This window comes from Medicago truncatula, chromosome 7 (genome assembly GCF_003473485.1).
Source record: "Medicago truncatula cultivar Jemalong A17 chromosome 7, MtrunA17r5.0-ANR, whole genome shotgun sequence".
NCBI lineage: Eukaryota > Viridiplantae > Streptophyta > Magnoliopsida > Fabales > Fabaceae > Medicago > Medicago truncatula.
In genome coordinates, this window is record NC_053048.1 from 21,876,005 (window position 1) to 21,889,087 (window position 13,083).

Here is a 13,083-nt window from a genome sequence, read left to right on the forward strand (position 1 = left end):
TCGAAAAGCGCCCAGGCAAATAAGTCGACATTTTTCCGCAGGAGTTGTACTAGACTTTCTTCTTCAAATTTCCCGAGTGAAGTTCCTATCTTCGTGACTTGGTGCGGTAATGACCCAATGATGATATCCTTCACAGCTTCAATGGGTTCTATTCGCTCTTGCTGATATTCTTCACGAGGATCTAGGTCAATAACATTCATTTCAAGTATTTCGCTCCTTTTAACTTTCATCCTGAGGCTAGCCTGCTAACACTCTCTTGCTATCTTCTGGTCGCCCCGCAACGTGCCTACTCGCCCGTCATCCAGTGGGTACTTCATTGTCAAATGTTTGGTGGATACAAAAGCATCTAGAAGGTTGATGGAAGGACGACCTAAAATCACATTGTACGAACTAGGTGAGTTTATTACCAGAAACCTTATTTTAATTGATTTTTGCTGGTCCCCTGATCCAAATACGGTTTTTAAAGTAATATAGCCACGTACATGCACCTTTTCCCAGTGAAACCGGACAAAGTTCCTCTGAAAGGTTGAAGTTGTTCTTCGCTCAAACCCATTTTGCTGAAGGCGTCGTAATACAAAACATCTACGGAGCTGCCTGTGTCTACGAGTACTCTCTTAATCTCCCAATTAAGTAGTTGGACAGAAATGACTAACGGGTCGTCGTCATGAGGAATTACCCCTTTGAAATCTTTAGCTGAAAAAGAGATAACGGTACTTTTTTCAGAGGGCGATGTGATATGTTCTCCCAAAAGCATTACCTGGCGAACATACTTTTTCCTTGAATTACTTGACTCCCCTCCTCCAGCGAAACCTCCCGAAATAGTGTGTAACGTGTGTTTGGGCTCAGTATTAGGCTTGTCTTGTTGTCTATCATTGGTACCTCTCTCCTTAGCGTATCCTCGTAATTTCCCGCTTTGTATGAGTTTTTCGATTTCTCTCTTGAGATGAACACATTCATCCGTGTTATGGCCCTGTACCAAGTGATACTTACACCAAGCATCCTTGTTAGGGCCCATGATCTTGCTTCGACTTATTGGAGCTGGCGGGATGATTTTCGATTCGAGTACTTCCTTAAGTATTCTTTCGGGGCGCGTATTCAAAGGGGTAAAGTGCTCGGGCGCATAGTGATGCTGATTTCTTTCATACTGTTTCTTGAATGTTCCTCTATCTCTATTGGGAGGAACGTAGTGATTCCTGCGTTCCGCCCCTGAATTTCCTTTTTCCTTTGCATCCCGAGCTCTTTTCTCCGTATTGCTCTCCTCCCCTTTCACGTAACATTCAGCACGGGCAATTATTTCTTCCATCGAATCGGCGGGCTTTTGCGCAAGAGACTCGTTAAACTGTCCAGCTCGCAAACCATTCTGAAAGGCACCAACGAAGACTTCTTGGTTGGGGTTGGAAACCTTAATTGTTGAATCGTTAAAGCGAGCGAGATATTCTCTCAGCGATTCATTATGTCCCTGACGAACGTTGAACAAGCTAGTTGACGAGACTTTACGGTGGCGGCTCCCAGAGAACTGTTGGGTGAATTTCCTTATCATGTCTTGATATCCAACAATGGAAAAGCGAGGAAGGCTCATGTACCAGCGTAAAGCTGCATCAGCAAAGGTACCCGCCAACAACTTGCACTTAAGGGAGTCAGCGACTCCGTACACAGACATTCTGGTGTTAAAGACAGTCACATGTTCCAACGGATCACCCCTCCCGTCAAAAGTAGGCAAGTGAGGCGGTTTGAAGTTATCTGGAACCGGAGCGTTCCAGATTTCAGATGAGAACGGTTGGGGTTCTGGCTCATCCAGATCGCCGTGATGAGAGTCCGCCTTCTCCTGTAGCTGTTGTTGCTGGATGGTTTCCACCGAGGCGAGTAGAGCTTCGTTCTGTTCCAACAACTGGGCGATCTGACTCTTCACCGTTTCTGCTTCTTCTGGTGTTGCCATAGCCGTTTTTCTCTAAATCGTAAGTGAGGTGCGATTTAGGTTTGAGTAAGGGTTTAGGATACCGAATCGTAGAGAAGACTACGACTCAGTGTTTCTTTGTATCGAGATTCCGATTCAAAGAATCGTGGTCAAGGTTAGTTTTACCTCTTCCCACAGACGGCGCCAACTGTACTTGCAAAAAGCACAGTAAAGGATTCTAGGGTTAAGAATCGTATATTAGGGTTTTAGACTGATTATTGGATACTTGAGAGTGTTCTCAAGGGTGGTATTTATAGCCTTTTATGGGCTTGGGTCTTGGTTGCTTAGTCTCCAAGTAATAGGGGTATTTATGTATTTAGGGCGGTTTCTAGAAGATTCTAGAGATTAGTGATAACATGTAAAATGCACTATTATTTTGACTCATCTTACACATTTTTTGATTTTGATTTTATAAATTTTTGCAATGTTATGTTGGTAGTGTGTGTCTATTTCAGGTATTTATCGGTTAAAGGTCTCCGCGCGTCAAAATGATGAAATTCGGCGAAAAAAGGAAAGAAAGGGTAAAAATGGAAAAGAAGGTTAAAAAGTCAGAAGTCAGTGGGAAGTAAAAGCCTGACCTATTCTTTCCCCACGTTTCAGAAGCAGTTTGCCCACTTTCTTCATTTTCTCCACTACTTGAGACATGATCAGAAGCACTTCAGAGCAGATTTTTCCCTATAAATAGACCTGAAGAACTCAGTTGAAGACACCAAGCTTTTTAGAGAGAAACTGTGTTATTTAGAAACTGCTTATCGTAATTTAAGCTTTTGTTTAGCTATCGTACAATTTTACAATTTCAGAACCTTTGTTAATTGCAATTTTGAATTAAGTAACTATTTCAATTGCTAGTTCCTGTTTTCATCATTCCTTTTTCATTCCAATTTAGTTTTTCTTGCCATATTTTCCAATTGCCATGTTGCTACCTACCTTGCTATAACTCAAGCCGTGAGTCTATATTGTTGGGTGGCTATTTAATTGAATTTCCATTGCTAAGAATTCAATAGTGCCGTGTGTATTTCTTCAAATTCCTGGCTGCACCGTCCGTTCATTTCACTTTCAATTGGAGAATTGGAGTTTCATTCAATTCCAATTGCTTGTAATTGTTGTGCTTCGCTGCTGTCCTGTTACTTCATCTTGTTGTTGCACTTCTGTTCTGTTGCTGTGGCCTTTTTCTTATAATTGAAAGTATCCATCATTAATAGGTTAGTTTCTGCTCATTCATTTTGTTCTTTTAATTTCTGTGTTTCAATGATGATGAATGTTATGCATAAAAGTGTGTTTTTATAATTACCATGTCTGCGTAGATTTTTATAGAGTCCGGAATGTGACGAACGTCGTACCGATGATACTCTGTTAAGTTGTATGTTTAGAAATTGTAACAGGAATTGTTTTTAAGTCTGAAAATTCTGATTTTTAACGATGAATATTTACGGCGAAAGCTGAAATAAAGTGATACCGGTTTCATATCGAAAGAGTGAAACCTGTATCTGATCGTAGAATTTTTAGGAATTGATTTTGAAATATAGCGAAAGCGTTTTCTTTAATTAATTTAGAAATTTCAAATTTTCAAAAAGGCTATTTTAAACTTGCGGTCGTACATGCGAAAGCTGACGCTTGTGAGTTTAAAATACGGTATCGGACGTACGAAAGTCGACGGTGCCTTTAAATTTGTTCTTTTTACACGTGAAAATATTGTCATGTTACAATAATAAAATACAATTTAGCAAGCATCAACGGACGACACGAATTATATTCCGGGCTCTCGTCATTTAAAAGTAATTAAAAACAAGTTATTTTCCCAATTTGCAACCAAATTAATCTGCATCGCCTTAGATAAACAACGTAACAATTAATTACGGTACTTGACATTGGTCTCTGTGGGTTCGACAATCTTTTATACTAAAACCGATATTTCCGTGCACTTGCGGACCTATCAAGTTTTTGGCGCCGTTGCCGGGGACCAAATCAGCAATATCGTAACACCGTTGTTACACCGTATAGACTAAGGCATTTATTTTCTTTTTATCTCTTTTTCGTCGATTATATGCCAAGTACTCGATCCTCTGAGGACAATCTAGAGCAACCAATTGACGAAATCGAACGTTTTTTACATATTAGACGCCAAGTTGAACGAATACACGCTCAAATGGCACTAGCTCGTAACGCGAACCGTCCTCTTAAGGACTTTGCCGTCCCATCCCAGAACGAGCCTCACTCAAGTATTGTTAACCCGACGATTTAGGCTAACAATTTCGAGTTGAAACCTTCTCTGTTGCAAATCGTGCAACAAAACCAGTTTTCCGGTAATTCTACGGAAGACCCGAATTTGCACCTATCCGTGTTCGTGCAATTCGCTGATACGCTTAAGTGCAATGGCGTCAATCCCGAAGCCATTCGCCTGCGTTTATTCCCTTTCTCCCTCAGAGACAAAGCCAGAGCTTGGCTGCAGTCTCTGCCGTCAAATTCCATTACGACATGGAATGAATTGAAAAAGGCGTTCCTAGCAAGATATTTCCCTCCTGGTAAAACTGCCCAGCTTAGGAACCAAATTACCTGCTTTAGGCAGACAGACGGCGAGTCGCTTTTTGATGCGTGGGAGAGGTACAAAGAATTAATGAGAGCTTGTCCCCACCATGGATTAGAACAATGGCTAATTATTCACACATTTTATAATGGCGTTCTCTACAATACGAGAATGACCATTGATGCCACAGCTGGCGGAGCCCTAATGGACAAGCCTTTCAAGGAGGCATACGAGCTTATTGAGAATATGGCGCATAACCATTATCAATGGGGGAGCGAACGCACTCCTGTAGAGAAATCTCAATCCAAGGGAGGTATGCATGAAGTCTGCTTATTGACCATATGAACGCCAAAGTGGATGCGTTGTTCCATAAGTTGGATAACCTGAAAATCGCTCCACCAGCTAATGTTGCTGCTGATACTCCCAATTGTGAAATATGCGGAACCCCAGGACATGTTGCTGTCGAGTGTCTGTTGTTGGCAAAAACTGATCAAGTGAATTACGCGCAAGGAAACCCGTACGCTAACACGTACAATCCAGGATTGAGAAACCACCCAAATTTCTCTTACAAAAATAACAATCCTACCTTTGCGCCAAGTCCTGCACCTGCAGCACCCCCCGGTTTCCAAGGACAAAGAGGAGCCCCTGTTGCTCCGAAAAAGTCTAACCTGGAGCTCATGATGGAAAACTTTGTTTTAACTCAAACTCAGCAAAACAAGGAGTTTATGAATCAAAACGTTCATACGAATGAATTGATTAAGCAGTTGGCGCACAAAGTTGACTCCATGGCCACTCATAATAAAATGCTTGAGACGCAAATATCCCAAGTGGCCCAACAACAAGCAGCAACAGCTGCCCCAGCCGGAACATTTCCGGGCCAACCGCAACCAAATCCTAAGGGACATGTTAATGCAGTAACACTACGTAGTGGAACAGAATTAGACAATAGTCCTGCTACTGTGAGAGTTAGGAGCCGAGACGAAGGAAAGGCTAAAGACCCTATGAGTGAGCCAGTTGACATTGGAGAGACATCTAAGTCTCAGGAGGTAACAGAAAAAGAAAAAGAAAAACCTTATGTACCTCCTCCACCTTATAAACCTTCAATCCCTTACCCTCAAAGACTCGCGAAGTCTAAAACTGAGGGCCAATTTAAGAAGTTTGTAGAACTTCTAAAATCTCTTCATCTCAGTATTCCATTTTCGGAGGCGATTACTCAAATGCCTTCGTATGCCAAATTCTTAAAGGAAATTCTGACTAACAACAGGAAGATTGATTATAATGAGACCGTAGCACTTACTGAGGAGTGCAGCGCTATTATTCAAAATAAGATGCCACCCAAGTTAAAAGATCCAGGGAGTTTTTCAATTCCTTGCGTTATAGGCAGCCACATCATTGATAGAGCCTTGTGTGATTTAGGGGCTAGTGTGAGCCTGATACCACTATCCATTTGTAAAAAGCTAAACCTAGGGGAGTTGAAACCAACTAGAATGTCTCTGCAATTAGCTGACCGATCGATTAAACATCCAGTCGGGATTATTGAAGATGTCCCTCTTAGAATCGGTCAACTATATATCCCCACTGACTTTGTAGTCATGGACATTAGCGAAGACTCTCTTACTCCTATCCTCTTAGGAAGACCTTTTCTGGCTACCGCGGGTGCCATCATTGATGTAAAGAAAGGAAAACTCACATTTGAGGTTGGCGAAGAGAAGATTGAGTTCATTTTATCTCAATTCATGAAAAGCCCCTCCATAAACGATACATGCTGTTTTGTTGACATAATAGATGCATGTATCAAGGAGTTTTCAACTGAAGATGAACCATCTGAGGAAATAATTGAAGATCCGATCGAGGAAGTAAAAGAGATGGAAGAAGTAAGTGATGAGGAGGCCGAAATTTCTCGCATTCTTGAATGCCTCGACCAAACCACTGACCCATCTCCCGAGCCAGATCACCCCAAGATCGAGCTAAAGGAATTTCCTAAGAACCTCAGATATGAGTTCCTAGATAAAGAACGTAATCGCCCCGTGATAGTTAGCGTAGAGTTAGGGAAGGAAGAGACGGGTAAACTCCTCGATGTTTTGAAAAGATATCCTGATGCTATAGGGTATAAGATTAATGATCTCACCGGGATCAGCCCATCTGTGTGCACACACAGAATTTTGCTCGAAGAAGACTCGAAAACCTCTAGAGAGCATCAGAGGAGGCTAAACCCCATTATGAGCGAAGTGGTCAAAAAGGAAGTTATGAAACTCCTTGATGCTGGGATCATATATCCTATATCTGATAGCAAGTGGGTAAGTCCAATGCACGTAGTGCCAAAGAAAGGTGGGATGACTGTAGTTCAAAATGAGAAAGGTGATTCAATCGCCAAGCGGACAGTTACGGGATGGAGGATGTGCATCGACTACAGAAAGTTGAACACAGCTACTAGAAAGGATCACTTTCCTCTCCCGTTTATTGATCAAATGCTCGAGCGTCTTGCAAGGGACTCATATTTCTGTTACCTTGATGGCTATTCGGGATTCTTTCAAATCCCCATCCACCCGGATGACCAAGAAAAGACCACATTCACATGTCCCTACGGAACATTTGCTTATCGGCGAATGCCATTCGGACTATGCAATGCACCCGCCACATTCCAAAGATGCGTGATGGCAATCTTCGCCGACTTCCTAGAAGATATTCTAGAAGTTTTCATGGACGATTTTTCTGTGTGTGGGTCTAGTTTTGAAGACTGTCTTGGTAATCTTGAGAAAGTTCTGGAGAGGTGTGTGAAGGTCAATCTAGTACTTAATTGGGAAAAGTGCCACTTTATGGTCAGGGAAGGCATAGTACTTAGACATGTGGTGTCCAATAGAGGAATTGAGGTTGACAAAACAAAAATAGAAGTTATTGAGAATTTACACCCTCCCAAGACTGTAAGAGAAGTTAGGAGTTTTCTTGGACACGCCGGTTTTTATCGACGATTCATCAAAGACTTCTCAAAAATTACCAAACCATTGACTGGCCTTTTGATGAAGGACGCTGAGTTCATTTTTAATGAACAATGCCTTGAGTCCTTTCAACAGTTAAAACACGCATTGATCTCAGCCCCAATAATGCAACCTCCAGACTGGAGTCAACCTTTTGAGATCATGTGTGATGCTAGTGACTACGCAGTAGGCGCTGTTTTAGGTCAGCGAAAAGATAAGAAACTCCATGTTATCTACTATGCGAGTAGGACCCTCGATGAAGCTCAAATAAACTATGCCACAACTGAAAAGGAGCTTCTAGCCATCGTCTTTGCAATTGATAAATTTCGTTCCTATCTAGTGGGATCGACGATAATCATATACACAGACCATGCGGCTATCAGGTACCTGCTTAGCAAAAAGGATGCAAAGCCGAGGCTGATTCGGTGGATATTGTTACTGCAAGAATTTGACATGGAGATCCGCGATAAAAAAGGGACGGAGAATGTAGTCGCAGATCACTTGTTAAGAATTCAGGATGGTCAGTTGGAGGAGGTACCCATAAATGATTGTTTTCCCTACGAAAGATTGGTGTCTTTTGTGAAAGCGGAGTCACCTAGATACGGTCACCTCGTAGATTTTCTAGAAGAGGGAAGTTCAGGCATTAAAAAGATACCAGAAGAAGCAAGTGCTCTAAGCAATACAGCTACCCCATGGTACGCTGACATCATAAACTATTTGGTTGCTGGAATTCTACCTCCCGACATGACCTATCAGCAAAAGAAGAAATTCTTCCACGATCTTAAGCAATACTACTGGGATGATCCCCTCTTATTCAAAAGAGGAGTGGATGGTATTTTCCGTCAATGTATCCCAGAAGAGGAAATTGAGAGTGTCATCACACACTGTCACTCCTCTCCCGTTGGAGGACACATGAGTAAATCGAAAACTGCAGCAAAAATTCTTCAAGCTGGGCTCTATTGGCCCACCATCTTTCGAGATGTTCATGTTTTCGTTTCAGAATGTGACCGGTGCCAGCGATCCGGAAACATCTCTAGCAGGAATGAAATGCCACAAAAGTTTATCCTAGAGGTGGAAGTTTTCGATGTCTGGGGAATTGACTTTATGGGTCCTTTTCCTTCATCTATGGGAAATAAATACATACTCATTGCTGTGGATTACGTGTCAAAATGGATCGAGGCCATTGCCTCTCCTACCTGTGATACAAAAGTAGTGGTAAAGATGTTTAAAAACATTATATTCCCAGGATTTGGTGTCCCCAGACTAGTCATCAGTGACGGAGGATCTCATTTTATTTCTAAAATATTTAAGAATCTCCTAACAAAGTACGGGGTACGTCACAGAGCAGTTACTCCCTATCATCCTCAAACAAATGGGCAGGCAGAAATCTCTAATCGAGAAATTAAGCAAATCCTAGAGAAAACTGTCTCTGTCTCAAGAAAGGACTGGTCCTTGAAGCTGAACGATGCATTATGGGCTTATCGGACCGCCTTTAAAACACCCATTGGCATCACTCCTTTCAAGCTCGTTTATGGAAAATCGTGCCATCTCCCGGTTGAGCTTGAGCATAAGGCTTATTGGGCTATCAAAGCCCTAAACATGAATCATAGCGAAGCTGGGGAAAAAAGGATGCTGGATCTTCATGAGTTAGAGGAGTTGCGGCTCGATGCGTATGAAAATGCCTTGATCTATAAAGAACGAACAAAGAAATGGCATGACAGACGCATTATAAGACGTGAATTTAATGAAGGTGAGGTAATGTTGCTGTTTAATTCTAGGCTAAGGCTATTTCCTGGAAAGCTTCACTCTCGATGGAGTGGACCATTTGAAGTCACTAAAGTAAATCAATCTGGTGCCATTGAGGTCTGGAGCGAATCCACTGGTAAATTCCTAGTGAATGGCCAAAGATTAAAGCACTACCACCCAGCAGCGAAAGTAGGACATGTTGCTACTCTTGTTATGTGTCCTCCTTGAATGTTGCCACTCTGAACTGTCGAGCTACCGACATTAAATGAAGCGCTGAGTGGGAGGCAACCCACAATTTTAAGTTTAGTTTAGTTTAGTCAATTAAGTGAATAAAAAGATGCAATCGGAGATGATCAACACCATAATCCACCCCCTCCCCCATATTTTCGTGCTAACTTTTCCGCAGGTACAAACCACTTCATGATCAGGCGTATATACACACCCTTGTTGATTCTATCGATGATTGATCTTGCTCGGTAATATCTTTCCTTTTCGCATATTTTTGTTTATTCCCATGGTTTTAAGTGTGGGGGAGGAATTTCCCACCTTAATAGTTTAGGATTTTAATTTTCATTAATAAAGTAGTGTTATCGAGTCAATGCATGTGTTGTCGAGTCATTTATGTGTGTGGTTTTGCTTTGTTATTGAGTTCTCTTGTTTCTTGAACCAAATAATTTTATTTTTTTTAAAGATTTAGGATATGTAGCTTACTGAGAAAGTATATATGTTTCAAAGGTAAAAAGGTTAAAGGCTAAGGATACTTGGAAAATTTCAACATAATCGATATTATTCCAACACCTAAAGTCTCCCAAATACGGATCCTAATTTAAATAATCGTTGTGCCATAGTCTCAAATTTTTTTATTTCTTAGTAATCCTCAAGTAGTTTATTTATCCAGTCGGATGCCATCTATAGTCACACATTAAGTAGGCTAGTCGATGAATATAAGCGCAAACTTAATAAAGGGACCAATAATGGTGAACCTTGAATAAAGGGCAACCAGGTTAACCTTGAATATCTATTCAAAAATGCATCTATGCGCGAAATGTGCAAATTCAAAGAAAGATGTGTTAAAACGACGCTAACCGGTTAGCCTACCATGTGTGCGACAATATTATAGATAATTAAGGATCTTAATGTGACTGTCTCGAATGAAAGAGGATGAACGAAATGGGGGGTTAAGAGACTAAGATACAACGACATGATTTGAATTAGTATGCTAGGAGGGAGACTTTTGTCCGCTAACGGTTCGTGTTGTTACAATACCCTTGATGTTGATTCTAGTACCAAGACGATTAGCCTTTATCTTTTTGAATTTGGAACCACGTGTATTTACTTGTGATGCTATTTTCCTAAGTCTGTGTGTGAAAGTTGCTGCATTATACTGTTTTTTATATGCAAGCTAAGTTGCTTGAGGACAAGCAACGGTTCAAGTGTAGGGGAGTTTGATAACACGTAAAATGCACTATTATTTTGACTCATCTTACACATTTTTTGATTTTGATTTTATAAATTTTTGCAATGTTATGTTGGTAGTGTGTGTCTATTTCAGGTATTTATCGGTTAAAGGTCTCCGCGCGTCAAAATGATGAAATTCGGCGAAAAAAGGAAAGAAAGGGTAAAAATGGAAAAGAAGGTTAAAAAGTCAGAAGTCAGTGGGAAGTAAAAGCCTGACCTATTCTTTCCCCACGTTTCAGAAGCAGTTTGCCCACTTTCTTCATTTTCTCCACTACTTGAGACATGATCAGAAGCACTTCAGAGCAGATTTTTCCCTATAAATAGACCTGAAGAACTCAGTTGAAGACACCAAGCTTTTTAGAGAGAAACTGTGTTATTTAGAAACTGCTTATCGTAATTTAAGCTTTTGTTTAGCTATCGTACAATTTTACAATTTCAGAACCTTTGTTAATTGCAATTTTGAATTAAGTAACTATTTCAATTGCTAGTTCCTGTTTTCATCATTCCTTTTTCATTCCAACTTAGTTTTTCTTGCCATATTTTCCAATTGCCGTGTTGCTACCTACCTTGCTATAACTCAAGCCGTGAGTCTATATTGTTGGGTGGCTATTTAATTGAATTTCCATTGCTAAGAATTCAATAGTGCCGTGTGTATTTCTTCAAATTCCTGGCTGCACCGTCCGTTCATTTCACTTTCAATTGGAGAATTGGAGTTTCATTCAATTCCAATTGCTTGTAATTGTTGTGCTTCGCTGCTGTCCTGTTACTTCATCTTGTTGCTGCACTTCTGTTCTATTGCCATGGCCTTTTTCTTATAATTGAAAGTATCCATCATTAACAGGTTAGTTTCTGCTCATTCATTTTGTTCTTTTAATTTCTCTGTTTCAATGATGATGAATGTTATGCATAAAAGTGTGTTTATTATAATTACCATGTCTGAGTAGATTTTTATAGAGTCCGGAATGTGACGAACGTCGTACCGATGATACTCTGTTAAGTTGTATGTTTAGAAATTGTAACATGAATTGTTTTTAAGTCTGAAAATTCTGATTTTTAACGATGAATATTTACGGCGAAAGCTGAAATAAAGTGATACCGGTTTCATATCGAAAGAGTGAAACCTGTATCTGACCGTAGAATTTTTAGGAATTGATTTTGAAATATAGCGAAAGCGTTTTCTTTAATTAATTTAGAAATTTCAAATTTTCAAAAAGGCTATTTTAAACTTGCGGTCGTACATGCGAAAGCTGACGCTTGTGAGTTTAAAATACGGTATCGGACGTACGAAAGTCGACGGTGCCTTTAAATTTGTTCTTTTTACACGTGAAAATATTGTCATGTTACAATAATAAAATACAATTTAGCAAGCATCAACGGACGACACGAATTATATTTCGGGCTCTCGTCATTTAAAAGTAATTAAAAACAAGTTATTTTCCCAATTTGCAACCAAATTAATCTGCATCGCCTTAGATAAACAACGTAACAATTAATTACGGTACTTGACATTGGTCTCTGTGGGTTCGACAATCTTTTAAAATAAAACCGATATTTCCGTGCACTTGCGGACCTATCAATTATTATGGTGGTGCTATGGGTAATGCGCGCCTTGGGCCTTTGGGCTCTCTTTAAGGACTCTAAGGCCCTTTTCAGGGGACTAAGAAGCCCTTTTGGAGGTTTTTAGGTCCTTAGGAATATTATGACGGTCCACTTTCTTTTTCTTTTTCTTCTTTTCTTTTTGCATTTACAAATAATGTTGTCTTGATCAAAAACTTCTAATTACACCAATTTACTTGACAAATGATGACATCTACCTTTTCTCCCCAACTTGAATAAAAACATACCCTATTTGAATGTTCCCTTAATCTATGGCAAAAAGGGACAAATAACAATGAAGGTTTAGGGTTCAACAATTAAAACATATCAATAGGGTTGGGAATAGGCCAGGCCGGCCTATAGGGGCCTATGGCCTGGCCTATTTAAGCCTGGCCTGGCCTGGCCTGTTTATTAAAAAGGCTAGGCTTAGGCTTTTTAAAAAGCCTATTTAAGTAAATAGGCCAGGCTTAGGCTATCTAAAAAGCCTATGAAGCCTAATAGGCCGGCCTGTTTATGCATGTTAGGCTTTATAGTGGACTTTTTAAATAGGCTTTAAAGCATTATAGTGAAATAGGCTTTTAAGGCCTTATAGTGATAGACAAGTCTTACACTCAAATAGGCTTTGAGGCCTATTAAGCCTATTTAAAAGTAGATAAAATGGAATGTTTAGTGAGGCCTATTAAACATATTTAAAAGTAGGCCTGTAAATAGGCTTTCAGGCCAGGCCAGGCTTTTAAATAGGCCAGGCCAGGCCAAAAAAATAGGCCTATGAAAGGCCATAGGCCAGGCTCAGGCCTGCAAAAAATTTCGTAGGCCAGGCTCAGGCCTAT

The 13,083-nt window shown here is 40.4% G+C and overlaps 2 protein-coding genes and 1 non-coding gene across 3 annotated transcripts; 1 reads left to right on the plus strand and 2 right to left on the minus strand.

Annotated features, from left to right (window-relative positions):
- Positions 1-460: 460 nt before the first annotated feature.
- Positions 461-1,936, minus strand: LOC112416602 (uncharacterized). The gene has a single exon (XM_024770857.1). The coding sequence runs from the start codon at positions 1,934-1,936 to the stop codon at positions 461-463; it is 1,476 nt and encodes a 491-aa protein (XP_024626625.1).
- Positions 1,937-4,100: 2,164 nt separating this feature from the next.
- On the plus strand, positions 4,101-9,427 carry LOC120577024 (uncharacterized). Its single transcript, XM_039827913.1, has 6 exons — positions 4,101-4,173; positions 4,273-4,791; positions 4,833-5,786; positions 6,654-8,025; positions 8,131-8,324; positions 8,802-9,427. Exons 1-6 carry the CDS (start codon positions 4,101-4,103, stop codon positions 9,425-9,427), a joined length of 3,738 nt encoding a protein of 1,245 aa, XP_039683847.1.
- Positions 4,489-4,594, minus strand: LOC112416836 (small nucleolar RNA R71). Its single transcript, XR_003007349.1, has one exon. It is a non-coding gene; the product is annotated as a small nucleolar RNA R71 (small nucleolar RNA).
- Positions 9,428-13,083: the final 3,656 nt, after the last annotated feature.